Source organism: Hyperolius riggenbachi, chromosome 3 (genome assembly GCF_040937935.1).
Source record: "Hyperolius riggenbachi isolate aHypRig1 chromosome 3, aHypRig1.pri, whole genome shotgun sequence".
Classification (NCBI taxonomy): domain Eukaryota; kingdom Metazoa; phylum Chordata; class Amphibia; order Anura; family Hyperoliidae; genus Hyperolius; species Hyperolius riggenbachi.
This window is the reverse complement of record NC_090648.1, coordinates 238,701,563-238,728,461: the sequence shown is the minus strand read 5'-3', so window position 1 is coordinate 238,728,461 and position 26,899 is coordinate 238,701,563. Positions and strand designations below refer to the sequence as shown.

The 26,899-nt window shown below is 43.8% G+C and overlaps 1 protein-coding gene across 3 annotated transcripts in view; it reads left to right on the top strand.

The window, feature by feature from the left end:
* The window catches only part of CHCHD3 (coiled-coil-helix-coiled-coil-helix domain containing 3), a 278,284-nt gene that overhangs the window by 15,672 nt on the left and 235,713 nt on the right, over positions 1 to 26,899 (top strand). For all 3 annotated transcript variants that reach the window (XM_068272640.1, XM_068272642.1, XM_068272641.1), the window contains exon 3: positions 24,298 to 24,379. In XM_068272640.1, the coding sequence (XP_068128741.1) occupies positions 24,298 to 24,379 (82 nt within the window). The remainder of the gene's footprint in view (positions 1 to 24,297; positions 24,380 to 26,899) is intronic.

The window sequence follows — 26,899 nt, the reverse complement described above, 5'->3', positions numbered from 1 at the left end:
CCAGTGTTCATCTCTCTCCTCTGTCTCCCCTGCATCCCAGCGTCGTCAGACCCTGCTGAGCGACACCTTTCAGGGTCTGACCAAGCCTCTGCCTCCAAGCCACAGGCGGATCCGCAAACTAAATGGCTTGCTGGCCCGGGCCATGGCATCACAGCTGCTTCCCTACTCCCTGGTGCAGGAAGGGAGCGCCATGCGGACGCTGCTCCAATTTGGCATCCCCGAGTGGCAAGTCCCCAGTCGCCACTACTACCACCAGTATGTTGCCATGGTCCTTCTGTGCTGCTGCTGCTGCTGAACTGACCGCCCGCATTGTCCTCCTCCTCCTGAATCAGTCGCTTCCACCAATGTACTCTGTCTGCGTTCACACTGCCCGGGTCACCGGGTGCATTTAATTTTTTGGCCAGCACTATGACGCTGTGCTGCTACTACTACCACCAGTATGTTGGCATGGTCCTTCTGTGCTGCTGAATTGACCGCCGGCATTGTCCTCCTCCTGACTCACTCGCTTCCACCAATGTACTCTGTCTGCGTTCACACTGCCCGGGTCACCGGGTGCATTTAATTTTTTGGCCAGCACTATGACGCTGTGCTGCTACTACTACCACCAGTATGTTGGCATGGTCCTTCTGTGCTGCTGAATTGACCGCCGGCATTGTCCTCCTCCTGACTCACTCGCTTCCACCAATGTACTCTGTCTGCGTTCACACGGCCCGGGTCACCGGGTGCATTTAATTTTTTGGCCAGCACTATGACGCTGTGCTGCTACTACTACTACCAGTATGTTGCCGTGGACCTTCTGTGCTGCTGAACTGACCGCCCGCATAGTCCTTCTCCTGACTCAGTCGCTACCACCACTGCACTCTGCGTTCACACTGCCCGTGTCCACTGACAACTCTGCTGCGATGTCATTGCTAATTGCTGCAAAAAAAACAAAAAATAACAAAAACCTCTCTGGGGCCTTTTTGGCGTCAGCCACTCATCCTCCTCCAGTGGTACCTTCGCCGCCAAGTGCCATTGGAACTCGCCTTCACCTCTTTGACTGCTTAACGCGTATATCCCTTTTTAAAACCACTTATTACCAATTAATAGCCCCATTTAAAGTGTTGATTTCACTTTAAAATCCATTTTCTCTAGAAAAAATTTTTTGGGGGGGAATTTTATATGTTGAAGTTATGTTGCCCCTTATCACCTCGATAATCCATGCAATTTGGGGGATTGTAGCATGTATGGGGGCTTTTTTATTAACGTTAAAAGAAAATCCGCCTCCGGGCGGGAATCCACGCGTGATTACGCCATTCACGGCAGAAAATCCGCGTAGTTGCGTGGACGCGGACGAAAATCCGCATGCGACGGGGCCGAATGCGGATTTTTTTTCTTTTTTGCAACCACGCGGATTGCCGAATTCGTGGATAAGGCACATCCGAGCATCCCTGGCGGTAAGCTGCCTAGGGATGTGGGCAATTTTACTTCCCCACACAATGTTGCTTCCCATTTTTCTTCCCCCTGTTTTTGCACATTTATGAAGTTTTTATAGCTTTTTGTGCTCCTATTAGTAGAATATTTGAATTTTTGAGGGGCACAATTCAATCATACTGGCACTAAGGGTCATTCACTATTATTCGCCTTTTCAGGACTTTCTGATCATTCACTTCTTCACTGTGCCCTCCTTTCTGTTTGTTTTTTTTCTCCCTTCTCCTTTTTCTTTTCTAGCTTTTTCCCCTTCTAAACCTAAGGTGTAGGTATGACTGAGTCGGGCCCTACTCATCTTTGGCCACTAGGGGGAGCCTCTCTTTTTCCTCCTATGCGACCACTTTTACGCATGCGCCATAAGCATAATAATGCAGTACGCATGTATCCATTGGACATGCGTACAATATAGGTGACATGCGTAATCACGTACGTGTGTGTTGTACGATGACAGCCTCCGTAGAAGCGTTGTTTAGCGCGAAACGGCCATTAAGGCATCCTGTGCCCAGCACCCACCACCACCTCCTCCTCACAAGGGTATGTGCTTTATTTAATGCAATTTTGAAAGATGTTGCATGTTTGCACTTTATGATGTTACAGTAAATTGAACACTTGCAGCAGTGCCAGCTTTCCTGCTTTCTTCATTTGCTTGCCCTTAATCAGAGCTATGATATGTCCTGAATAATCGGAGCTGGATATGTCTTGAATAAAAGTGGAACCAGTTTGGACAAGTGCGGAATTGCTTTGTTTGTCTTCTTTTTGGTATGCCGCTGGCTATTGCCAGTATTAGGGCCTGCACGGAAACTGATAGCAATGTCAGCCGAATCGTTAAGGTAAGTGATTCGGCCGTCGGGGCCATAGTTTCCTATGGCAGAGTTTCCCTGCGCGGTTCGCCTGCGGGGAAGCTCTCTGAATTCGGCCCAGTTTCCGCAGTAGTGGAAACGGGCCCTCAGGGATTGTGTGCATAAGCCTTTGTTTTAGTACTTGTTCTATTTTTCACACAGCACTTTCAATGCTCAGTGAGAAATTTTATAAAGCGGTGCTAACCTACCATACAGTTCCATTTCAGTTGGATTTGCTTTGCAATCCATTTTTTTCCAAACACACCTGTTTTTTTTTTTTTTTTTTTTTTTTTTTTTTATTCGTGGAATTTATTTTTTTATAGTTGAATTCTGTGAATGGATGAAATCAAATGCCTGTGTGTGTGTGTGTGTATCTATCTGTCTTCTCTGTGTGCCCTGTCAGAGGCCCTTGGCAATTGCCCAGGTTGCCCTTATGCAAGCTTCAGGCATCAGCCTATGAGAGGGGATCGTGATCGGAGCCTCTCTAGGGGACATCCGAGTGACACGGCTGTTCCCAATACGTTGCTGCAGCAGTAGATCGCAGCGCTGTACAATGTAAATAGATGGCTAACGGTTTCCTAGTGGCGATCGCTGCTGGTAGACTGCTGATGGAGCAGAGATGCGCGTGCGATCCCCTGTAAAACACCACCCCAGAACTTGACGCCTTTGGCGTTAGGCGGTCCTGGGGCTGCCACCTTCCCGATGCCTATTGGCGTTAGACGGTCGAGAAGGGGTTAACAGAATCTTCATTTGAGCCAGTAACAGAGATCTCTGTAAAACTATGATATCTGAGACTACATTAGTAGCCATCTCCTGTGAGAAGGGTGGTAGAATTGCAATTGCTTGTAGATTCCTCTTCTTTTCCAAAGTCTCTTCTAGATACTTTAACATGTCTAAAGAATTATCTTCGAACTGTAGTAATCCAAACATGAAAAGGACGAATATTTCTATGCCTAGGAGTCAGATGATGTGCCATTTGATTCCTGGAGATTATATCTTTCTGGAGTAGATTGAATTCCCTGCTAATTCTTATCGCTGGTAAGTCACGAGCCATTCAGATGTCTGAAGCCATCATTGCTCACTGGACTTGTCAGACAAGTTCTCTAGCTTACACAATACAGGAGAAACCGATACCATTGGCACTAAATACTCATTCGACAAGATTTGATTCAACCTGGGCAGAGAGGCCAGGATCCATTACTGAACATGTACAAGGCTCAAGGTTCTTCCTACATCCCTGCATTCCTGCGCTTTTTACAATATTTGACATTTAATGTTGAATATTGCTCATGGCCACAAGCATACAAGCACTGCGCATACTTTAAGTGCACGGCTTTTTTCCTCCATGCTCAAGTGGCACCATGCTGTTGTGGAGGTGCGTATCCTACTGGTGCCTGTGCAGTGCAGCACCTCGTATACAGAGGGGAGCACAGCCGCAAAGTTGAAGAGGGTCCCAGATGGCAGTGAAGGGGTCTTGGAGGTACAGTGGTATCTACTCCTTTTTTTTTTTTTTTGTTTGTTTCTTAGGCTTAAGGTTTGCTTAAGCAAACGTCCCTGCAGTTTGGGTTGCTTCGTGGGCGATCGTGTGGGCAAATGCCCGCGATCGTGCGGTTGCTGGGAGCAGGGGGGATTGGCTGCAGGGGACAAAAGTCCCGTGCCAATCCGTACATGTCCGCCGAGAATAAACACTGTTTTTGTTCAAAAACCGTGTTTATTCTTAAATGGATCCGCCGCGCTTCCTTCCGCCGCCTATCGTTAGATTTATGAATGGGAGCAATGTTCCTATTAATTTCCCAGCAGGCTTCCATTGAAGCCTGCGTCCCTTCCCTAGTTACAATGTAGCAGCACATTGTTTCCTATGTAGCGTACTTATACGCTAATAGGATTTGCTAAACGGGGACATCTTGTGGCCAAATAGTAAAATTACAACTACTGACTTTAGGGAATAAAAAAAAAATTAATATGTATGTAAGAGGGCATATTATTATAAATTTAGGGCTAAAAATTAGCGAAGGATGTAAAACTAAAAAAATGTCTCTTTATTTTCAAATAAATTGTCACCATACATTATACTAGGGATATAATGTTAACATTGCAATAACCAGGACAAATGGGCAAATAAAATGTGTGGATTTTAATTATGGTAGCATGTGGTATTTTAAAAATATAATGGCCGAAAATTGAGAAATAATAATTTTTTTTCATTTTTTTTTTCTTAATTCCTGTTAAAATGCCTTTAGAATAAAATAATTCTTAACATAATGTACCACCCAAAGAAAGCCTAATTGGTGGTGGAAAAGACAAGGTATAGATCATTTCTTTGTGATAAGTAGTGATAAAGTTCTTGGGGAATGAAAGGGAGAAGCGCTGAAATGGGAAAATTCATCTCGTCCATAAGGTGAAAAATACCCGCGTGCTGAAATGGTTAAAATATACGGTATAGTGTCTTTTCTGTCGCTGCAGTTGAAAGTTTGTGTTGCCCAGTACCTTAAATTTATCATGAATTCCTAATAAATGTTCTGGTTCCTAAGCCCTGTTCTTTTAACGCTCATGGTAAAGCATCTACAATAAACTTTACAGTTGGGGTAGTTTGGGGAAAATGATAAAATTGCTGCTTCTTTTCTCTGTAACTTAGAACTGCTTGCATGAGTGTGTGCCACCCATTTGCATATTTGAGGGTCTAAACGCTCATACCAGCATTGAGTCAAGAATTGAAGTTTGATTGGAGAGGGAATGAATTTTTTTTCTTGCATTGCTAGGAAATGCTGAAGGCTTCATTGCTAGAAAATGCTCTTTCTTTCTTCAAGCGATAAGAGTCTTGGGGTTTGGAGAGTCTACAAGCTTGTAATAAAAATTGTTTGCCAAGCTTCTGAATGTTAGAGAAGTGCTTCCTTAATGTTTGATATCTGCAGCTGCTGAGTCCTTTACAAACTCTCTCACATCAGGAATACACTTTAATGCTTTCCATTGCTTTTTATTCCCCATATGTTCCTCTGTGTAGCTACACAGAAGGCAACCACTCAAAAAATCCAAGAGGCATCTGTACTTTGCATGTTGAATGTGTAATTATTTTGATCTCCTTCTGTACTGTTTTATGTACAGTTGTTATGGAAATGTGACCTTTGCATTTTGGCAAAGTTGGTAACTTATTGACATCCGTTGAAATGTTTTGCCAGTTGAGTTGATGTTGTGTGAACAGAAACCAAAAATTGACATAAGTTTATGTAAGTGTGCATACAAGGCTGCCGCCAGCTAAACTTTTCATAAGCATGTAGAGTTAAGTGATGGTTTGCTTATGTTTAAGGCCTCAGCAACTAAGTATGACAAGGCCTCAGCAAACTTAAAATTATACCATTTATATAAAAGTAATTTTCAAAAGAAATTGCTGTTTTGGAAGAATTTTAATCTGATGTTGTACTGTAAATCAGGTGCTTTCAGTTTATGGGGAACCTGAGGCGAGAGGGATAGGGAGGCTGCCATATTTATTTCCTTTTAAAGAGAACTTGTAACTATAAAAAAAGTTCCCCTGAGGTTAATCGCCTCAGGTGGGGGAAGCCTCTGGATCCTATTGAGTCTTTCCCCGTCCTCCTGTGTCCCACGGCGGTCTCGCTGTGCCCCTCCGAACAGCGGGGATGTAAATATTTAGCTTCCCGGCTCCAGCGCAGGTGCAGTATTGGGTTTCCGCTCGGAGATAGACGGTAATAGCCGATCGCTGTTTGTCCACTCTACTTTGCAAGCGCAAGTCTCCTGCTCCTGCGTCGTAGAGCTGACCCGACATTGATCGGCTATTTCCGCCTATCTCCGTGCTGAGAGCCGCAAGAGCACCTCCGCTGGAGCCAGGGAAGGTAAATATATCAAGCCTTGTCAGGCTTGTCGAGCCAGGATTGCGAGAGACTTCGGGGGAGCCAGCGCTGGATTGCCTGCAGCTACAGGGGAGGGGGAAGCCTCATTGGGACCCTAAGGCTTTCCCCTCCCAAGGGGAGTACCCCCAGGGGACTTTTTTTGTTTGTTTTATTTGTTAGAGTCTCTTTAAAAAATATCAGTTGCCTGGCTGTTTTACTGGTCATGTGTCTCCAGTACTTTTAGCCATAGACCTTGAACATGCATGAAGATCAGATGTTTGACTGAAGTCTGACTGGATTAGCTGCATGCTTGTTTCAGGGTTGTGACTCACGTCAGATGCCAGAAGATTATTAGGACTGCTAGGCAACTGGTATTGTTTAAAAGGAAATAAATATTGCAGCCTCTATATAACTCTCACTTCTGGTTCACTTTAATTGTTCAAAGCAAAGCTATGTATGTAATGAAGAGATGAATCCATTTTGGTGGAACTCTAGCATGAATATAGGCGTACCACAATGGGGTCATCAAGCATTACCGCATTCGGTAATGCAGAAAATAGCTGACTTAACCAAATACTTATGAAAATTTCAATTCATAAAAGCAGTTACCACATGAAAAGCTGAAATTCCTAAACAGTGAGGTAAATTACCGACTTGTGTGGTAATTACTTCAACACAATACAGTAAATGTCAATTCATGAAGATTAGAGCAGGCGTTAATGGCACGGAAGAATGCCGCCTGCTTTGAAGAGGTGATAAGAGGGCGATAATGGAGACTCACAAACAGAAGCAGTGAGATCTCCCCCTCAGGCAGCAGCAGAAAGTGGAACAAACAAGGCTTCCACTAAATACCTTAGGCTGTGTGTTTAACCTCTTGGGTTCCTGCTTTTAAGATGTGTATTTCACATCACAAAGTATGGCATGTGTAAAGTTTTTTTTTTTTTTTTTTTTTTTTTTTTTTTAAGTTCTTCTAAGCTGTGGCAATTAAATAGATTGTTTAGAAAGACAAATGGACAGAGTAAAGCTACGTACACACGAGGCATGGATGTCTGCAGTTGCATGGAGACAAGCAACAGTTGAAAGTGTCCAGCAACGACAGTTGTATACAAGCGACGATTGTATACACGCGGCAACAACCTGTCTGCAACATAGCGGAAACTGTTGCTCAGCAACTTCTGTCGCAGGTTCAATGAACTGTCGGACTCACAAGTGTTGCTAGAGACTAGCATACACATGACCGCACCGACTTGAGACTAGCGACGGTTCCTGCAAAAGCTGTTGCCGGCGATTGGCCAAGTCAATCGCCTGGCGACAGCTCTGATTAACAACAATTCCTTGCGCGCACCTCATACACATAGAGGACCTGTTGCCGCAACATGCGCGCGCCATGTGTTTCCAGCAACAGTTGTAGCCCGTGTGTATGGGCCATTAACCCTCCTGGCGGTTTGGCAAAATCCGCCAGGGGGCAGCAAATGCGTTTTTTTTTTTTTTTTTCATGTAGCGAGACGAGGTCTCGCTACATGATAGCCGCTGCTCAGCGGCATCCCCCCAGCCCCCCCGATCGCCGCCGGAGATCAGGAGATCCCGTTCAAAGAACGGGATCTCCTGGAGGGCTTCCCCCGTCGCCATGGCGACGGGGCGGGATGACATCATCGACGTCGTGACGTCAAAGGGGACTCCTATCCACCCCACGGCGCTGCCTGGCACTGATTGGCCAGGCAGTGCACGGGGTCTGGGGGGGGGGGGGGGCGGCTGCGGCGACGCGTATAGCGGTGGATCGGCGGGCAGCAGCGGCGATCGGGCACTGCACGCAGCTAGCAAAGTGCTAGCTGCGTGCAGCAAAAAAAATTATGCAAATCGGCCCAGCGGGGCCTGAGCGGTGCCTCCCGGCGGCATAGCCCGTGCTCAGCACGGGCTTACCGCCAGGGAGGTTAAGGGCTTGTTCACACTGTAAGCATTTTCTGGTTTTTTTTACACTCGGGCGATTTTAATTTATTTTTTAAATCGCCCAGCAAACGCTTGTGCAGTGAATGTCTATGAGAAGGTTCATATCAGCGCAGGTCATGCACTGTTCGTTTGGTAAAGCGGTGCGTGGACCATTTTTGAGGCGATTCTGCCGCAATGCAAAGAATAGGAGAAACGCAAGACGCTTGCAAAATCGTTTTGTGTAGCAATTGTTAGTGTTTTACGAATAAATACATTGGCCTCAATTCACTAAGCTTATCTCCTGTCTTTAATAACTCTTCTAGAGTTGTTACCATGGTGATAAGGCATGTAGTATTCAGGAATCATTTTACCTCAGGCAAACCTAAAGTTAACTCTTCTGTCTTTAAGTTAACTCTTTAATCCTTAAAATAACTCCAGAGTTAAAGACAGGCTGTTCATTAACTGCGTGTGAAATTAACTACAGAGGAGGTAAATTAACTACAGAAGAGGTAACGTAAGGAATGAAGAGATAAGATAACTCTCTCACCATGTGGAGGTAAGTTTTCTCTTGCCTTATTATCTTCAGCATGATCTTTGTAAATTGAGGCCATTGTATTAATTATTTTCCGGGTCAAAGTTCACTTTCTGACTTGCGTCAGGGAGTGAATTACAAAATCACTCGGGCAGCGGAAACCGCTAAGCACAAAAACGAATCGGTCACCCAAGTGCCGGCAATCGGAGGAAAAAAAAAAGACGCCTCAAAAACAGCCCAACGCGGACGGACACGCGAGCCGAAATCAATGTGAACAAGGCCTCAGAGCAGATTAAGGGCAAGCAGAGGCAGTATAACAAACCATGCACATCTAAATTAAAGTTGGGATGCCTCTTTTATTGTAATGCTCTCTCGGCATGGAGAACAGCAAATGTAACGACTCAGCCAGCTACTCTTCTCGTGTTACCGACAGTTTAGTTCGATAAATCACCGCATCTCTATCACAGCTGTGAAAATGTTTATGAATTGGCACAAAAAAGTCTAATATACCGAATGTGGTATTTTCCCGACGGATTTTTTTTTACCGTGCAGCCTTTTATGAATTGACCCTAATGACACTGGTAATCTGCTGAGTTGAATGATTGCTCCTAAGCCATCAACAAAATGATCACTTAAAATTGTATCAAGTGACCATAACGAAGCAATTGTATAAAGTTTTAGCTATAGGGAAGTGCTTTATCAGTTATTTGAAAAAGGGCTATAATATTCTGTTTCTTAAAGAGGAACTGTAATGACAAAACGGCCCCTGGGGGGTACTCACCTCGGGTGGGGGAAGCCTCCGGATCCTAATGAGGCTTCCCACGCCGTCCTCCATCCGTCAGGGGTCTCGCTGCAGCCCTCCGTGCAGCGGTGACGTAATATGTACCTTCCTGGCTCCTGCGCAGGCGCTCTGACGGCTGTCGGCGCCGAAGTAGGCGGAAATACCCGATCGCCGTCGGGTCTGCTCTACTGCGCAGGCGCAAGTTTCCGGCGCCTGCGCAGTAGAGCGGACCCGACGGAGATCGGGTATTTCTGTCTATTTCCGTGCCGAAAGTCGCCACAGCGCCCCCGCTGGAGCCAGCAAAGGTAAATATTGAACTGACAGTCGGCACAGTCACCGGCTGTTCGGAGGGCTGCGGCGAGACCCCCGTGGGACAGAGGACGGCGTGGGAAGCCTCATTAGGATCCGGAGGCTTCCCCCACCCGAGGTGAGTACCCCCCAGGGGATCTTTTTAATGTTACAGAGTCTCTTTAAACTGAGGATTAAATTACATTAAACAGCAAATGACTAGCGCTATATCTCCTGATTAGCTTGCCCCTTCTGAAGATTAATTCCTGCAATGGTGAACGATGTATCTTTTTATTCAGTCCTTTTATATTTTTTTTTTTTATTATGTTACACAGAAGGGTGTACTTTTAAAGTAGAAATCATGCACTACTTTTTTCATTATGGTTTCCCGTTATGAGGGGGATATTTGCACTTAATGATTGTAAATATATTTTAAGTCTTTCTTTAATAACACTTTTAAAAATAAAGTTCAAACCAATGAACAAATGTTCAAAGTATTGCTGATGGGTTGCAATGAAGCATTCCTAAGCAGTCCTTTAGTCCAAACCGTTAGCATTTTATTGAGGTACTTTAGTGTTATTGATGTAAAAATCTATTTGATCACAATTCTTACTTTATTCTGCACTACAGATGTAGTTCCTATGAATCGCATGGAGTAGCAGGTGTCGTCATGTCAGTGCCAGCAACCTCCACGTAGTTTAGAGATGCTCGGCTCAAGAGACTTTTATTGTTTAAAATACATCTGTGCTCTCTGTCAAAAACAACCATTTAAATGTAGAGTCAATCCAGCATGTGAGCAGAGGCTGAATGCCTCCCTCTTGACATTGTGGGGTTTTTCTACTAAAGAGCGGAACTCTTGATGTTACATAGAAAGTGGACCCAGATGTTGCTACACTAATGTACTAAAGAAATGTTATTGCAGTTGGACAAAAAAGCATGGAACAAATAAGCAATTGAAGTAAAACAACAAATCAAAGTGTATTCTAAACTTTTTGCTCTTCAAAGTAGCCACCTTGCTGCACGTCCTCATGCCATTTTTTTCTACAATGGAAATCAAACAGTTCTTCCGTACCCTTGCAGAAGTTCCCATAAATGTGTGGCACCTGTAGATGGCTTTTTCTTTCACTCTTCTGTCCAGTTCCTCCCAAACTAGCTCAATGCAGTTTAGGTCTGGAGACTAAACAAATCAAAAAGACCGCACTCACGTCAGTGGGTAAGCTGGTGCCGGGCTCCCAGGCCATCACATCCAATCATCATGAAGGAGTCCGCACACAGACTAATCGGAGCAATCACCATAAATTTATTGTCCCATCACATGTATAGATACAAGAGTCTGACCTGCATAGGCCTATGCAGGTCAGACTCTTGTATCTATACATGTGATGGGACAATAAATTTATGGTGATTGCTCCGATTAGTCTGTGTGCGGACTCCTTCATGATGATTAGGTCTGGAGACTGGCTGCTCCATTTACAAGCTTGTCGTCTTGTTCGTTTTTTGTTTTTGTTTTTTTTCCTAAGGTTCTTCTGGCATAACTTGGACTTGGGTTTCTTGCTGTTGGATGAATCTCTGACCAATTTAGTGCATGCCAGAGGGTATTGCATGGCGCTGCAGAATGCTTGTGGTAGCCGCTTTGGTTCAGGGTGTTTCTCACTCTGTACAAGTCATTGACACTGGATACAGCAAAACAGCCCCAGACTATCACACTTCTTCCTCCATGTTTGACAGTCAAGCCTCTTTTCCACGGGTTGCTGAAGGTGATGAATTTACCACGTGTCAGCTGCTCCCGTCCACCAGCTGGGTGCTTGCTAGTGCTCTACATGTGAGATGAACAAGCAGAACCCACATGGATTGCATTTAATAATGGCACAGACGTGACACGACTCTTTTATTTATATATATATATATATATATATATATATATATATATATATATATATATATATATATATATATATATATATATATATATATATATATATATATATATATATATATATATATTTTATTATTAATTTTTTTTTTTTTTTTGCCGTTGCATGTCAAACCTGACATGCGTGGTGTTAGGGCTGGTTCACAAGTGCTTAAAAAACGTACCTGTTCTGGATTTTTTTTTTAAACTCCGCTTAGTGTAGGAAGCTGATCCTAATGTTAAAAATAGGATCCGCCTCCACTTGTTAAAAAAAAAAATTGATTCGCCTGCTGCTCCACAAAAGCAAAACTCTAAGTAGAATGCCGAATCTGAACTTGACATGTTTTCCCGGACCAGGCAGGAAAATGTGTGCAGAATCAGAATCAGAATCATTTATTTCGCCAAGCATGACTGGGTCATGCCCGGAATTGGATTTGGCGCGTAAAAACTCAGAGCAAAGCAAGACAGTGGATAAAAGCACAATAAGACAATAGATAATACTACAATAAAACAATAGATAAAAGCACAATAAGACAGTAACACTAACAGACCGTGGACACTGGACAGCAAGACAGATCGTGTACACTATACAGCCAAAAGAGGTGGTGACATAGTGGCTACAGTATAGTTTCCCAGCTTCAGGTCTCTTCAGTTACAGTTCAGGGGGACCCTGGTTGAGTGGGGGTACGTGGCTGTAGTTTAGGAGGAGTTTAAGAGGTTGACAGTGGAGGGGAAGAAGGAGTTCCTGTGCCTTTCGGCTCTAGAGCGCAGTCTTGTGGCGTAGAGGAGGTCGAGTGGAGGGAGAAGTTTCCCAATTATTTTCTCTGCTGTTCTGATAACCCTCTGAAATTTGCGTCTGTCGCTGGCAGAGGAACCAGCGTACCAGACCAGAATAGACGAGCAGAGGACAGATTCAGTGGTGGCAGTGTAGAATCTTGTCAGAACCTCTTTGGCCATACCAAACTTCTTCAGCTGGCAAAGGAAGAAGAGCCTTTTTTGAGCTTTTACCAGGGTGGAGCTGGTGTTGGCCTTCCAGCTCAGGTCATTGGAGATAGTAGTGCCCAAGAGGCGAACACAGGGAACTCTTGCCACCTCAGTGCCGTCAATGTGGATTGGAAGTGGTTTGGAGGCATTTTTTCTAAAGTCTATGATCATCTCTACAGTTTTGGCCGTGTTGAGGACCAATCTGTTCTCCTTGCACCAGTGACATATTCTGTCAACCTGCTGGCGATAGGCCTGCTCGTCGTCGTTTGTGACAAGGCCGACAATGGTGGTGTCATCAGCAAATGTGATGACCTTGACGGAGTCTGCTGTAGATCTACAGTCATTCGTGTACAGGGAGAACAGCATCGGCGACCGGACACAGCCTTGCGGCGCGCCTGTGTTAGTAGTCGTTTGTTTTGAGGAGATGTCACCCAGCTTGACTATTTGCGACCTGTTGGTTAGGAAGTCCTTAATCCATAGGCGTAGAGTTGAGTGGACCCCCAGTGCTGCCAGATCCTCCTGAAGTAAGCATGGGCATATGGTGTTAAAAGCTGAACTGAAGTCCAGGAGGAGGATTCTGGCATACGAGTCTGATCTGTACAGGTGATCGCTGATATACTCTAGGCAGATATTTATGGCATCATCCGTGGACCTGTTGGCCCTGTACGCAAACTGAAGGGGGTCCAGAAGAGGCATGGTGGAGAGTTTCAGGAGAGAGAGGGCCACTCTTTCAAGGGTCTTCATGATAACAGATGTTAGTGCCACAGGCCTGTAGTTGTTCAGGTCGGAGACTCCCTGCTTTTTGGGGACAGGGATGATGGTGGACCTCTTGAAGCATGCAGGGACTCCACCCTCCTGAAGTGACTTGTTGAAGATGGCCGTTAGGATGGGAGCTAGTTGTCGTGAGCAGGTCCTCAAGCAGGCTGGAGAGACGCCATCCGGACCAGAGGCTTTCCTGGCATTCAGTGTTGCCAGGTAGCGCATAACCTCGGTCTCACACACAGCTGGAAGGGGTGAGCTTGGGCTCAGGGCACATTCCTCCGGGGCCAGGGTGGAGGAGGGTAGCAGCTGATGACCTGCAGGTGCCGCGTGGTCCTCAAACCTAAAGTAGAATTCGCTGAGTTTCTCTGCTAGCTCAATGCTGGGTGGCGCATCTTGGGGGGAGGGCTCATAATTAGTAGCCTTTAGTCCCTTCCAGACAGATCGTGAGTTGTTCGAGCAGAGGTTTTGATTCATCCTCTCAGCGAACTCCCTCTTGGCTACCCTCAATTCACGGTTAAGGTTGTTCCTTGCCCTTTTGTAGTCATCCTGGTTGCCCGACTTGTACGCAACTTCCTTGCACTTCCTTAGTTGGCGGAGCTTGTTGCAGAACCATGGCTTGTCGTTAGGGTAGACTTTGTAAGGTTTTGTTGGAACGCAGGTGTCCTCGCAGAAGCTGATGTACGAGGTGACATTGTCCACCCACTCGTTCAGGTTTGGTGATTCCAGGGCCGGGCCTTCCAATCAGTACAGTCAAAGCAGGCTTGAAGTTGGAGCTTGGCCTCCTCTGACCATACTTTAGAGGACTTTGTGGACCGGTTTAGCTGATTCCAAGCGCCTCCTGTAGGTGGGGATGAGGTGGACGAGGCAGTGATCAGAGGATCCAAGTGCTGCCCACAGGACGGCTTTGTAAGAGTCTTTCAGGGCCGAGTAGCAGTGGTCGAGTATGTTCGATTCCCTCATGGGGCAGTCAACATGCTGGTGGTAACGCGGCAGCTCGTGTCTGAGGTTGGCTCTGTTGAAGTCCCCCATCACTATAAACAACGAGTCTGGGAGGGCCGTCTCCCACTGGGAGATGGAGTCGCTTAGGTCACGCAGGGCAGATTTTACATCGGCGTCTGGAGGAATGTACACTCAAGCGAGGATGTAAGAGAACTCCCTTGGCGAGTAGATTGGTCTGCAGTTCACAAGGAGGAGTTCTAGATCAGGGGAGCACTTCTTGACAAGAACAGAAGTACTGGGGCACCAGGCGGAGCTGATGTAGAAGCAGATACCACCGCCTCTTTTTCCCAGAGAGGGCAGAGTCCCGGTCAGCTCGGATGAGGCTGAAGCCTGGGAGTTGTAGGGCGTCATCTGGGATATCCTTGTGTAGCCACGTCTCTGTGAAGCATAGTACTGGAGTGTTATTGCCGAGCTCCCTCCTGTCACTGAGGAGGAGCAGTTCGTCCATCTTGTTGGGGAGGGAGCGTACATTTGCAAGAAGGACTGAGGGGATGGCTGACCTCATTCATTTTTTCTTTAGCCTCACGAGGGCACCTGAGCGACGGCCCCTTCGCCGACATCCCCTGCGGGGCCACGGGGCAGATGCTGTGGTTGCCTGGACATAGTTCCAAACAGAGTCAAGCAGAAGCCTGCCTTCGTAGGTAGAGGAACCGCATGATTCCCACCGGAGGAGCTGCTCCCTGGTGAATGTGATACGCTCAGTAAGGGGTGGCGTTGGAGGAGCAGAACCATAATTGCTGGAGTGGGGTTGAGAAGTGGTTGAGGTGGTAGGGCGCCGGCGGCTGCTGGCTGGCGGCATGGCCAGTTGTAGGCCACTCGGCCAGATAGACTGCAGGGAGGATCAACACAGACCTGTAGCTGTCCCCGCAGATAAGAACAGTCCACTCACCTCCAGCAGCAGGTAGTAACAGTCCACAGCCAATTCCACTACCCACAGACCAGAATTCCCCACCAAACAGAACAGACAGTTCAAACAGTTAAATGCCTCACGGTCCGCAGCCCCCAAGCAGGTAAGACAGACCGATTCCCTTAAGCACAGTTTGATTGCCCACGTAACAACAGAAGAGTCCACATGTACTCTTGTGCAGTGAAAGCCTATGAGAACGTACATTTTCCATTCTCAGTAGGCTAGTTTCCGCATCTACTTTGCCCGTTTTGAACGACACCATGACTTAAAACGTACGTGTCCTATCGCCGATTGCTGCCGATTGGTCGCTCCTACACAGCCCGGATCACAGCGCAGGGGGGCCAGGTTGCTGGATTCCATAGAATACAAAGATATGCAGTGTAGATTTCAAGAAGTTGTCCACAGCTAGATTGGCAGTTTGAGCTGCTCAGTGCAGTCTCTGCGTTTTGTAAATATCAGCGGGGATCAGTGTGGCTACTAGCACCTAGAACTCCTGGATCTCCAGTGCTATAGGATGGTTAGTGACGGGAGTCTATGGCTCCACCCACCATTAAGCAGGGATGTGCTCATGAGTAATTACGAGTAGATAGCTACTTGAATTCATGGTTCTAATGAGGCTTAATTGCCTCAGGTGTGTGGCTGGGAGAGAGGGGGCTAATTACCCAGCCACCCGCTGTTCGAGGCTGTGTGATACGCATAGAAGCAGCTGGGTAATTGACCCCTCCTCTCCCAGCCACACACCTGAGGCAATTAAGCCTCATTAGAATCAGGAATTCGAGTAGCTAGCTACTCGTAATTACTCGTGAGCACATCACTACCATTGAGTCTCTGCAGGTGTGTTTCCCTTTAAAGAGAAACTCCGACCAAGAATTTAACTTTATCCCAATCAGTAGCTGATACCCCCTTTTACATGAGAAATCTATTCCTTTTCACAAACAGACCATCAGGGGGCGCTGTAGGACTGATATTGTGGTGAAACCCCTCCCACAAGAAACTCTGAGGACTGTTGTACTCCTGGCAGTTTCCTGTCTGTGAACCTTGCTGCATTGTGGGAAATGGCTGTTTACAACTGTTTCCAACTGCCAAAAAAGCATGCAGCAGCTACATCTGCCAACAGTAAAAATGTCACCGTATAATAAATGTCAGAATGTAATCAGGGATTTAAAAGATTTTACAATGGGCAAACACTGACTAGATCATTTATACATAATTATAACAGTATTACATTATTTTCACTGGAGTTCCTCTTCAATGCTTTGTCTGTCTCACCGCCATCTTATCGGATTGCTGCAGATCTGGAGAGATCATTTTGGTTTTGCCTACTGACAACCTTTTATAGTTTGTGTCCATAGGTATTTGTGCGCTCACCTCTTCAATGAGTCTTCCTGAGGGGAATGGGGTACTGTTAGTTTTCAAATCAGCCCTGAAAGCTCACCTCTTGAAGGAGGCCTACCTCACTTCAACACTGCCCTAACTCTCTCTGCCGAGAACCTCTAATTGCAGCCCCCCTACTTTCGTGTCACCACTCCTTCCCTTATAAGCCTTTGGCAGGGCCCTCTCTCTTTGTGTGTCATACTTGATGCACTCTACACAGAATAATGTGAACTTGTATTATTAGGGCTACTACTCCAGTGTATGATCTGGCATTGCATTACTACCTGTATCACGTTGTGTATCATATTGCTTATTACCTTTTATTGTGTTGTGTCACCTCTGTTATCACTGTCTGTAACCTTATGTATTGTACAGCACTCCGTAATGTGCCAAAATGCTGTTTCATTGGTCAGTTCTCCTGGTTCCCTGGACTGTTGTAGGTCAAGTGCTTTGTTAGGTTTAAAGACTTTCAGACTTGGGCCTGGTACCTACTAGCAGCGCTTTTCTAAGCACTTTGTGATTTGAAAAGTTGTTGCTGATGTAATGCTACGGGTGTGATCCCACTTCAGGAATGTGATTTCTTAAAAATCCCCCATAGCATTACATTAGCAAGAGCTTTTAAAATCATAAGCACTTACAAAAGCGCTGCTAGTGGGTCCTAGGCCTTATGTTTCAGACAATTAGGGCCCATTCACATTAGAGCATTTTGCCGCGATTTTGGCAAAACGCTCAAACACTAGCGCTTTTTAAAAGCACTAGTGTAATGAAACCCTATGGGCCCGTTCTTTCTTGGGCGATTTGCGCTAATTGCCGCAAATCGACCCCATAAAAACAGCCAAAAACGCGAAACGCACACGCGTCACCTACACCATTTTTAGGCGATTTCCCGGAGATCGTGTTTCAGTGCTATAGAAGAGCTAAACGCGATCGCGGCAAAATCGCCGCATTGTTCAGTGATTTTTTTCCACGTGAAATTGGGGAAAAATCACTCCTGCAAAAATCGCAGGCGTTTTGTAAGTGTGAATGGGGCCTCAGGATAATGTCCTCTATTTTTTTGCTGCCAAACCCTGAAAAAGTTGTAATTTGCATTATTTAGCTTTTTTTATCTTCATAAGACTGGATGGGCTACTTTGATAGCTTATTGTATGCCCCCTATCCTACAAGAACATTTTTAAAATGTTGTTTTAATTAGCCTGGGGTAATTGGGCCGACTACTCCCACACACAATTTTTTTTTTTCTCTAATTGCTTTGAAGTGTATCTTTTATAAATATACAAATACATTGGAGAGTGGTGTGTGTAATACAGTTCTATGATAAATGCTTATATCTTACCCCTTTGAGATGTCTTTTGGTTGTGCCTTCCTGGACTAGACAGTTTAAATAGCTGTCACTGATGTATCTTATCAAGATCCAAAAGCTCATATATTTCTTTTCATTCATGTGGAATTCATAAACGTGCTTTGTCTTCATGTGGCGTGCAGTATCCAGCCGTGACACATCCTGAGGACCTTATTAGGTGGCACATAATAAAATGAAGATTTGCATATTACCCGTTACAAATTGGAATGAAATAAAGAAGCAGATTAATGTTGAAGGCGCAATAAAGCCAGATAATAAACTCTTGGCTTGATGCTTCTTATGCTGTGGGTTGCTATAGTGTTTGTGACTGTTCACTTCTGGTTCAGTATTTATGATTACTTGTGTGCCGTTAAGACTTCTCCTTGCGACCTTGTCATTAACTTTTATGTATGTTATAACAATACTGTTCTGCCAACAACTGTATTTAAGCAGATGGTGTCGTCAAAATTGGGCTTTAGGATCATTGTCCTATGTTTCCAGTTCATGAATGTAAAAATACTGCAATTAATTTGGATTAACTTCTATAGCATTAAAGTAGTAGTAAATCTAGAATTAAAACTGTAAAATAATAGCTGAATGTGGTTTTTGGAACACATGTTGGTGTCCTTTTTGTACCATATTTGGGACAGTAGTATTGCATCAGAAGGTTGTACTGTACCTCGATTGGGAGGACAGAGTTGCTCCCTTGCAGCAGAGAATGTATCAGGGCCATTTCTAGGACAATTTCTGATATAGTAAACTTCTGATATAGTAAACCACTTTTCCTGGTTGTATTTAGTATTTAGTGGAGGTACACGTTAATGCCCCTATGATTTAATTACTAGAATGGAACTCTGTAGTAAGTAATGATTTAGGCTCCTTTCACATCTAATAACGCGTGCAGTAGCCATTCTCCTGCACGCATTGACTAGCCTGCGGCTGTCGGGAATCTGTGGTGCGACGCTGAGTAGCGGCGGTAGTAATTAACCCAATGGGAAAACGCAGATTCCCGACGATAAAATGCTCCCGGGTGCGTCGTACCACAACGCATCGAAACGCAGCATCGGGTGTTAAAGGTAAAATGAAAGTCTATGGACTTTCCTTTTACCTTGGTTAACGCAAAGTATAGACTTTGCGTTAAAACGCTGAAAAAGGGCTCTGGTGTGAAAGAGCCCTTGTGGTAGTTGAGAAGTGTTGCTGCCAGCCTTAGTACACAGCCCGATTACAAGATGTCCTACTTTTGGTTATGTGATAGGACAAGGAGGAACCACATCAAGGTCTTCCGGTTCCTGCTACATAGCATATTTTCTTTTTGTTGCTCTTTAATGTGGTCTGAAACTCAGCATTTCTTCTTTGCTCTAAAAGATTCCTTACAGCTTTAAGGGCCTGTTTCCACTGCAGCGGAAATTGGGCCGAATCCACAGTTTCCCTGCATGCAAATCGTGTGTGGAAACTCTGCCATAGAGGATAATGCTGCCGCCGTCAGAATCAATTGCTATAGTGATTTGGCAGATATTGCAGCATTTTTTCGCGTGAGTGGCAGCGACTCCCATAGCCGTGCATGGCACGGTTTCCGCGATTGGGCTGCATACTCCTTCAACAGGGAAGTGGCTAGTGGAAATGGACCTTAAAGCTACTATCGCAAAAAAAAATTGTAGAAGAACAGCATTCAGTTAAACACAGCATGTTGTCCTGCCATGGAAAGCCCCTTCAGCTTAGAATCCATCCGAACTTGAGATAACATTTCTCAGTTGTTACGTTGTGTGTAACAACTGAAAAGGAGCTCTCTGCTTCAAGCCTGCACACAGTGCAGAACAGCTCACTTGAAGATTTTAATAATAAAAAGCAGCTTGAATAAAATGCAATGGCAGCTTTCAGAGCAGATAAACTGTGCTTTGGGAACTTGTAATTTGTAATCCTACAATATTATTTGTGCACAAAAGCAAATATGGTAACTGTATGAGTTAAAAAGTAGTTAAACACATTTAGGCCTCTTGCACGCTATTCCGATTCCGCTTTTTAATCTGTTTTTACATCCGATTCAGATTCCGATTTGCAGTGTGCAGGGAGCAAACTGCAAATCTGAATCTGAAGTAAAAACTGATTAAAAAGCGGAATCAGAATCTGAATCGCTTGCAGTGTGCAAGAGGCCTTCTATTGAATGTTATGTCAGAGTTTCAGACCACTTTAATTTTCTCCTTTCAGCATACTTTCTGTGTATGCTTCTCCCTAAGGAACCAGGCAATGTTTGGTGCTTAGGACTCTTTAATATCTATAAATATTGGATGCTGGGTCGTAGGCTTCCTACAAGGCACCATAGTGTTGCTAGCCTTTCCAATTACTATTGTGTTATCTGTTTCAATATATTTTTTATTTAAATAAATAAACATCTGGTGCTTAGGTGAGAAGTCTCTATATGGACTGTTGTAGGTGGGTACTAGACAGGGCTGTGGAGTCGGTACAAAAATCTTCCAACTCCTCAGTTTATGAAACCACTGACTCCAACTCCCACTTCACAGCCCTGGTACTAGAGCACACCCATGGCCTGCTCCTTTTTTATTTTTTTTAGACTAATGTTCCAGGCATACCTCCAGGTTTCTAGACAAGAATCTATTGGTTCATAGGACAGTCAAGACAGATGTATAGTTCTGTTGATCTGTGATATATTTCACATACTCTGTATTTCAGGATTGTATTGCATTTTCTGTTTGCCCTTAGTTGGATGCATGTCTCTGGTTGACACAGATAATGTGATAGATATCACTACAGATGGCTTTCGAATTTCTTCTACCGCTCCCTCTGCCTCTCTTTTCTCGGTTTTACTTTGAAAACAGAAATTTCTAACATTCCATTTTTTAGAATTAATGGCATTATGCTTTTAGCCATGTATAATTTCATACCCTGTAAGGTCTTTAGCTTTTGGAAAGAGGTTTTTCGTTTGTTCTAGACCTCATAAAGAAATCCTCTTGGGGTTTCCGGTAACAGATCTGTATATTAGTCAAATTAATTCAGTTTAATAGCATTGTAACAGCAGAACTGTGACCTGAATGTCTGATCTCAAGATTAGACGCTACAATATTTTGTACAGAATTACTGAATTGTGAAAATACAAGAGGAGTTGCTGTGTATCATTTGTTTTATTCTGGATTGGTGAGCTGATCAACAAGACCCTACTTATGGTATTCAGTGTACAGATTGTTTACTGGATGTAAATGTTGAAGGGACTAGCGTACACTGACCCATGACATCAGTTTGCATACAGTTTGGCATCAGTCTATGGAGAACTCTATGAAGTATCATTGGGGGTGGCATTCTGTAAGGATAACATTATTTAGTTTATACCTTTTTTTTTTTTTTTTTTTTTTTTTTTTTTTGTCCTTCAAGTGCATGCATTTTCATCACTTTTTCTGGCTAGCTGGCTGATCTACATACTTGACTGAGGTTGAATGAGTCAGGCATTAAGAATAGAAGCAAATTACAACTTTAACTGATAAGATAAACAATTGTTCCTATCCTTCTACTCCTGAAAATTATTTTTTTAGAATCCCAGTATTCGATACAGACTTTGTGTCCCAGGAGCAAAAATATATGAACTACTAGCTAATGGCCCGGTGTTGCCCTGGTTTGTATTTGGCTGGTGTTGGCTCCACCCACTTTCGCTAACCCTAACACTTAATTACTCAATGACCTGGTTTGTGAGCTTTGTGGTCTTTGGCATCAATAATTTGTATTGAAATTAAACAAATCTGATTGCCTGTGGCCCTACTCCCTTTTCTGAATTTGAACCCCAATCACCCAATGACCAACTATACCAGATTTGAAGCTTATGCCATTAACTGTGCAAGAATGGCAGCAATTAAATATTCCCCTTGAAAATCAATAGGTGAATTTTGTTTGGCTTTTGTAGGCTCCACCCACTTTTCTGAATATTAATTCCAGTCACCCAGTGACCAACAGTGCAAAGTTTGAGAAACCTACCAATAACAGTGTAAGAATGGCTGCAGTTTACATTTTCCCAGTGAAATTTGTATTGGTCTCAGTCCGCTTTTTGGTTATGTGGATTAGAAGTATCCTATATGTTTTTCCAGGTAATGTACTATGTGTGTGCCAAATTTCATTCAAATCAGTTAAGCAACATTTGCGTGATCGAGTAACAAACATCCGAACTTTCACATTTATAATATTAGTAGGATTTACATTTTTTTTAATCTATCACCTGTACTCAAGTTTTTCTCTACTAGGTGAGTTGTATGGCTGTAATTCCTTATCAGCGAGGGTTACTCTATAGTCCGACTGGAGAGAAACTGTCACTTGCATACTTTAAAGTTTTTAACTATTTCATGCAGAAAAGAATGGGAAAAATAAGATAGCACTGCACCTTATAAAAAACACAGAGAGAAACAGAAGCCTAAATGGTGCAATGTAAGATGTAAGGGGGGGCTATAGGACTAAATAGAAAAACTACTCACCAGTATGGGCTTGCTAGCAAAAGCAACCATCCTGTAAGTTAAGTGGAGTAATCCAGTCTCTACTCAGTTATTCCGGATGGTCCTTATTTGTTTTTCGCTCCCTTTACATTTGTTGCTCCCTTTAGAAAAAAGAATGTGATAGCCTTTGGCCTGATAACAGTGCTGGGGCCCAAAACTGCTCATTTCCAGAGGAGGGTATAGAAACACAATGGGGGAAAGAGGCGCACTAAAAGTATAAAATGAATCAAAAAAATTAAAAGAAAAGAAGAGGTGCCTTACCTCAAAGATGACAATATGGGTAATTTACAAAAGGGTGTATTGGAATCTGCTATAGTATAGGGAATACTGAGGTAAAGAATACTACATTGGCCTTCTACTTAATTCAGTAGCTGCTGCATTCTACGGTAACGTAATCTAGACGTGGACATCTGAGGAAGATGTGAATAGCTATGAATTTCCTACTTTGAAATAAATTAGTATTGTATACATATATTTTTTTATTTTCTAAAAGCAGCACATAGGTTCAATCCTGTTTTGATTAATTTAGTAATTTTTCTGTCCAGGGCTGTTGAATCAGAGCAATTTTTGGGTACCTGGAGTCGGAGGTTTCAGAAACAGAGAAGTCGAGTCTGATGATTTTTGTACTGACTCCACAGCCCTGATTCTGCCAGTTATGTTTGTGTGTATTTTCTTTTAAATCACACAGTTAGGCAATGTGTTTACTGCTGTGTTGTTTGAAGGTATCTTTCTTTTTCTTTTAATCATAATTAGGAAGAGCGATTTGTCAAGGTATGCTGCGATTTATCCCACTAAAATGGAAGTTTTTTTTTTTTGTACACTTCAGGATGCAACATTATTTCCTTGAAACTATAATTCGAAACTTTTATTACTTTGCATAGTTTTCTTCTCTGGAGATCTTTGTAAATCTACCTATGTGGATTTTCCTGGTCAGGGAATGTATAAGGATTCTCAGATCTCTTTGTAGAGGGGTTTGGTATTTACAGACGGACACACACCAATAAAAAAAAATTGCAGAAAAATATGCTAAGCAGCTTATTAAATGGCCATGACATGCATAGTTGGGGTCAGAGACCATGACAGGGAGACTCTTGAACAGCAGTTTTCTGATAATAATTGCAGTTTTAATACAATCAGTTATAATTTTATAATAGGCTATTTGATTTTAGCTTGGTCACAATGATCACTGCGTGAAATCTTTTCTGTTCCTTTTTAACGCACATAAAAGCTGTATATTGTTGTGATATAAGTCAATACAATTAAAGTGCAGCCTTCTGTACTAGGGTTTGTCTAATGTAAAATATAATAATATATTATAAATAATTTGCTTTTTTCAAATCTGCCCAAAAATGTTTTCTTCATTTAAAATTAAAGTGTACAAGAGATCAAATCACGTAAACATTTGATACCTACCCAGGGCTTCATCCAGCTCCATAAGCTTGTTTGAGTCCCACGCCATCGTCCCACGGTCTGCCGTTCAGCTGCGATTAGCCCCAGTAACAGCTTTGTCGCGTCCAGTCTGGGTTTTCTGCGTATACGCGGGAGGTCTGTACATGCGAAGAAGACCCAGACTGGACACGACTGAGCTGTTACAGGGGCTAATTGCGGCTGAACGGCAGACTGCGGGAGGAAGGCGTGGGACTCGCATGTGCTTATGGGGCTGGAGGAAGCCCCGGGTAAGTATCAAAGCTTTACTTGATTTGATCTCTGGTTCACTTTGACCAAAAACTATTCAAAAAGTGATTTAATCAGATCAATAGGGTTGTAGTATATTGATTTAGGTAATAAAATAAATGTTTCTTTTGTTAGGGGACAAAACATTGACAACTAAATGTTACTTCTCCTTTGTTCATAGTTAGTGAAGAAGAACTCAGAAAAAAAATTGCTGAAGAGTTGGCTTTAGAACAAGCAAGAAGAGAATCTGAAAATCAAAAAAGGTTTGTAAAGTTTGTTTAAAATATTCCAATGTATTGTTTTACATTTGTGAGCTAGCGGTATATTACGTTTATGAATGCTATTATTTTTTTTTTGGGACATAATTGCCTTATTTTTCTATTTGGGAGACATGCCTGCTTATTCTCATTTATTTATATAATGCTGTACATAGTTATAATATATACTCAGATATAGACCAGTTGACATGTAAACAAATCATGTAAACCTTGTTGTTGCTTGAGAGAACAGGTAGTTGATGTACCTTTTACAGTGGCTTGCAAAAGTATTCGGCCCCCTTGAAGTTTTCCACATTTTGTCATATTACTGCCACAAACATGAATCAATTTTATTGGAATTCCATGTGAAAGACCAATACAAAGTGGTGTACTTGTGAGAAGTGGAACGAAAATCATACATGATTCCAAACATTTTTTACAAATAACTGCAAAGTGGGGTTTGCATAATTATTCAGCCCCCTTTGGTCTGAGTGCAGTCAATTGCCCATAGACATTGCCTGATGAGTGCTAATGACTAAATAGAGTGCACCTGTGTGTAATCTAATGTCAGTACAAATACAGCTGCTCTGTGATGGCTTCAGAGGTTGTCTAAGAGAATATTGGGAGCAAAAACACCATGAAGTCCAAAGAACACACCAGACAGGCCAGGGATAAAGTTACTGAGAAATTTTAAGCAGGCTTAGGCTACAAAAAGATTTCTAAAGTCTTGAACATCCCACGGAGCCCTGTTCAAGCGATCATTCAGAAATGGAAGGCGTATGGCACAACTGTAAACCTACCAAGACAAGGCCGTACACCTAAACTCACAGGCCAAACAAGGAGAGCGCTGATCAGAAATGTAGTCAAGAGGCCCATGGTGACTCTGGACGAGCTGCAGAGATCTACAGCTCAGGTGGGGGAATCTATTAGTCATGCACTGCACAAAATTGGCCTTTATGAAAGAGTGGCAAGAAGAAAGCCGTTGTTAACAGAAAAGCATAAGAAGTCCCGTTTACAGTTTGCCACAAGCCATGTGGGGGACACAGCAAACATGTGGAAGAAGGTGCTCTGGTCAGATGAGACCAAAATAAAACTTTCCCGGATCGTCACTCGCACAGCACCCCTGGATGAGACCTGTCTCCCTCCCAATCGTGGACAGGAAACTGCAATAGAAGAATTTGCATAAGCTATTGGCAGCCTACTATATAAGGTACCTACTTGCTACTATACCTCAGTATAGTTTCCTGTCCCGGACGGAAGCGGACGGAGAGGTCTCCGGGGTGCCATCCATGTCAGTCGGCAGGGGCAGCGGTCAGCAGGGCTCCGGATAGAGCTGTGCAGTGCATAGTGCGGAGTCCTGTAGCGTATGGGAGGCTTCTCCGGATTTGGCAGCAGTATTATGCGCGCAGGCGCGCGCACAGAAGAAACAGCTTCCGGGTTACCCGGAAGTAATCACGTGCTGGCGTCCCGCGTGATCTGAGGTCTGCAGAGCGGCAGGGGCCGCGGCGGAGAAAGACAAATCAGCGAAACAGCTGATTTCATTCAGCAGATGCATTTGCCTGACTAATTATGTGGCAGGGGCCGCGTCGGTGACACGTACTCAGATCGGAGGCTGATTTGTTAAGGTATGTGAGACTGATTGAATAAATTATGCAGCAGGGGCAGCATTAATTCTTTTCAGCTGGGTCCTTGTTTCTATATATTTGGCTAATAGTCCATGAGTCAATTGTTGCTGTTCATCATGGAGGACGCCTCTAGTTCAGCTCCTTTGCAGTCTGCTAAGTTTGGACAGGACCCCTCTCTGGCAAGTAGATGTGGTACTTGTGATACTCCTGCTTGATTGTTGTGTATGAGAAACCATAGTAATAGTTGTTTCTTGTTTGTGTTTTTTTCATAGCCTAAAAAACATGACAAGTTGGACAAATCTGATAAGCGTGAAAAATCTGACAAATCTGCTACTCAGACCAGTCAGCATAGTTCGAGCAGGTCTGAAAAGAAGTGTGCAATTTGTGGCAGTCGTATATCTTCATCTTCCTCTAAGAAGTTATGTCAAAACTGTACAGAGAAAGTGGTTAAAGATGAATCACCAGTTATATTTAAGGATTTGATGGGCTGGATGCGGGCGGAAATGTCCACCGCTATAAAGGAGATTAAGGATTCTGCCTTTGCTTCCACTTCTGTAGTCCCGTCTGACCTTCCTGGAACTAGTGGGAATATGGACGCAGTGCCGGCTATTACTACCCCCACATCTCCTGTCCCAAACAGCACCTATTGGTTCTAAACGCAGAAGGGAAAGTGACTTGGAAGGATCAGAATTATCAGAAGGGGAAATTTCTGAGTTTGAACAAACATCAGATACAGAGGAGCGGTCTAATACAGATAGGCCAAAATTTGCTTTTTCTACTGATTTAATGAAGGACTTATTGGGGGCCATGTATGATACAATGGGCATGAAGACAGAACAAAAATCTGTGACGCCTTTGGATGAGATGTACAAAACTTTGGCGGACCCCCAGCCTCAGTTTA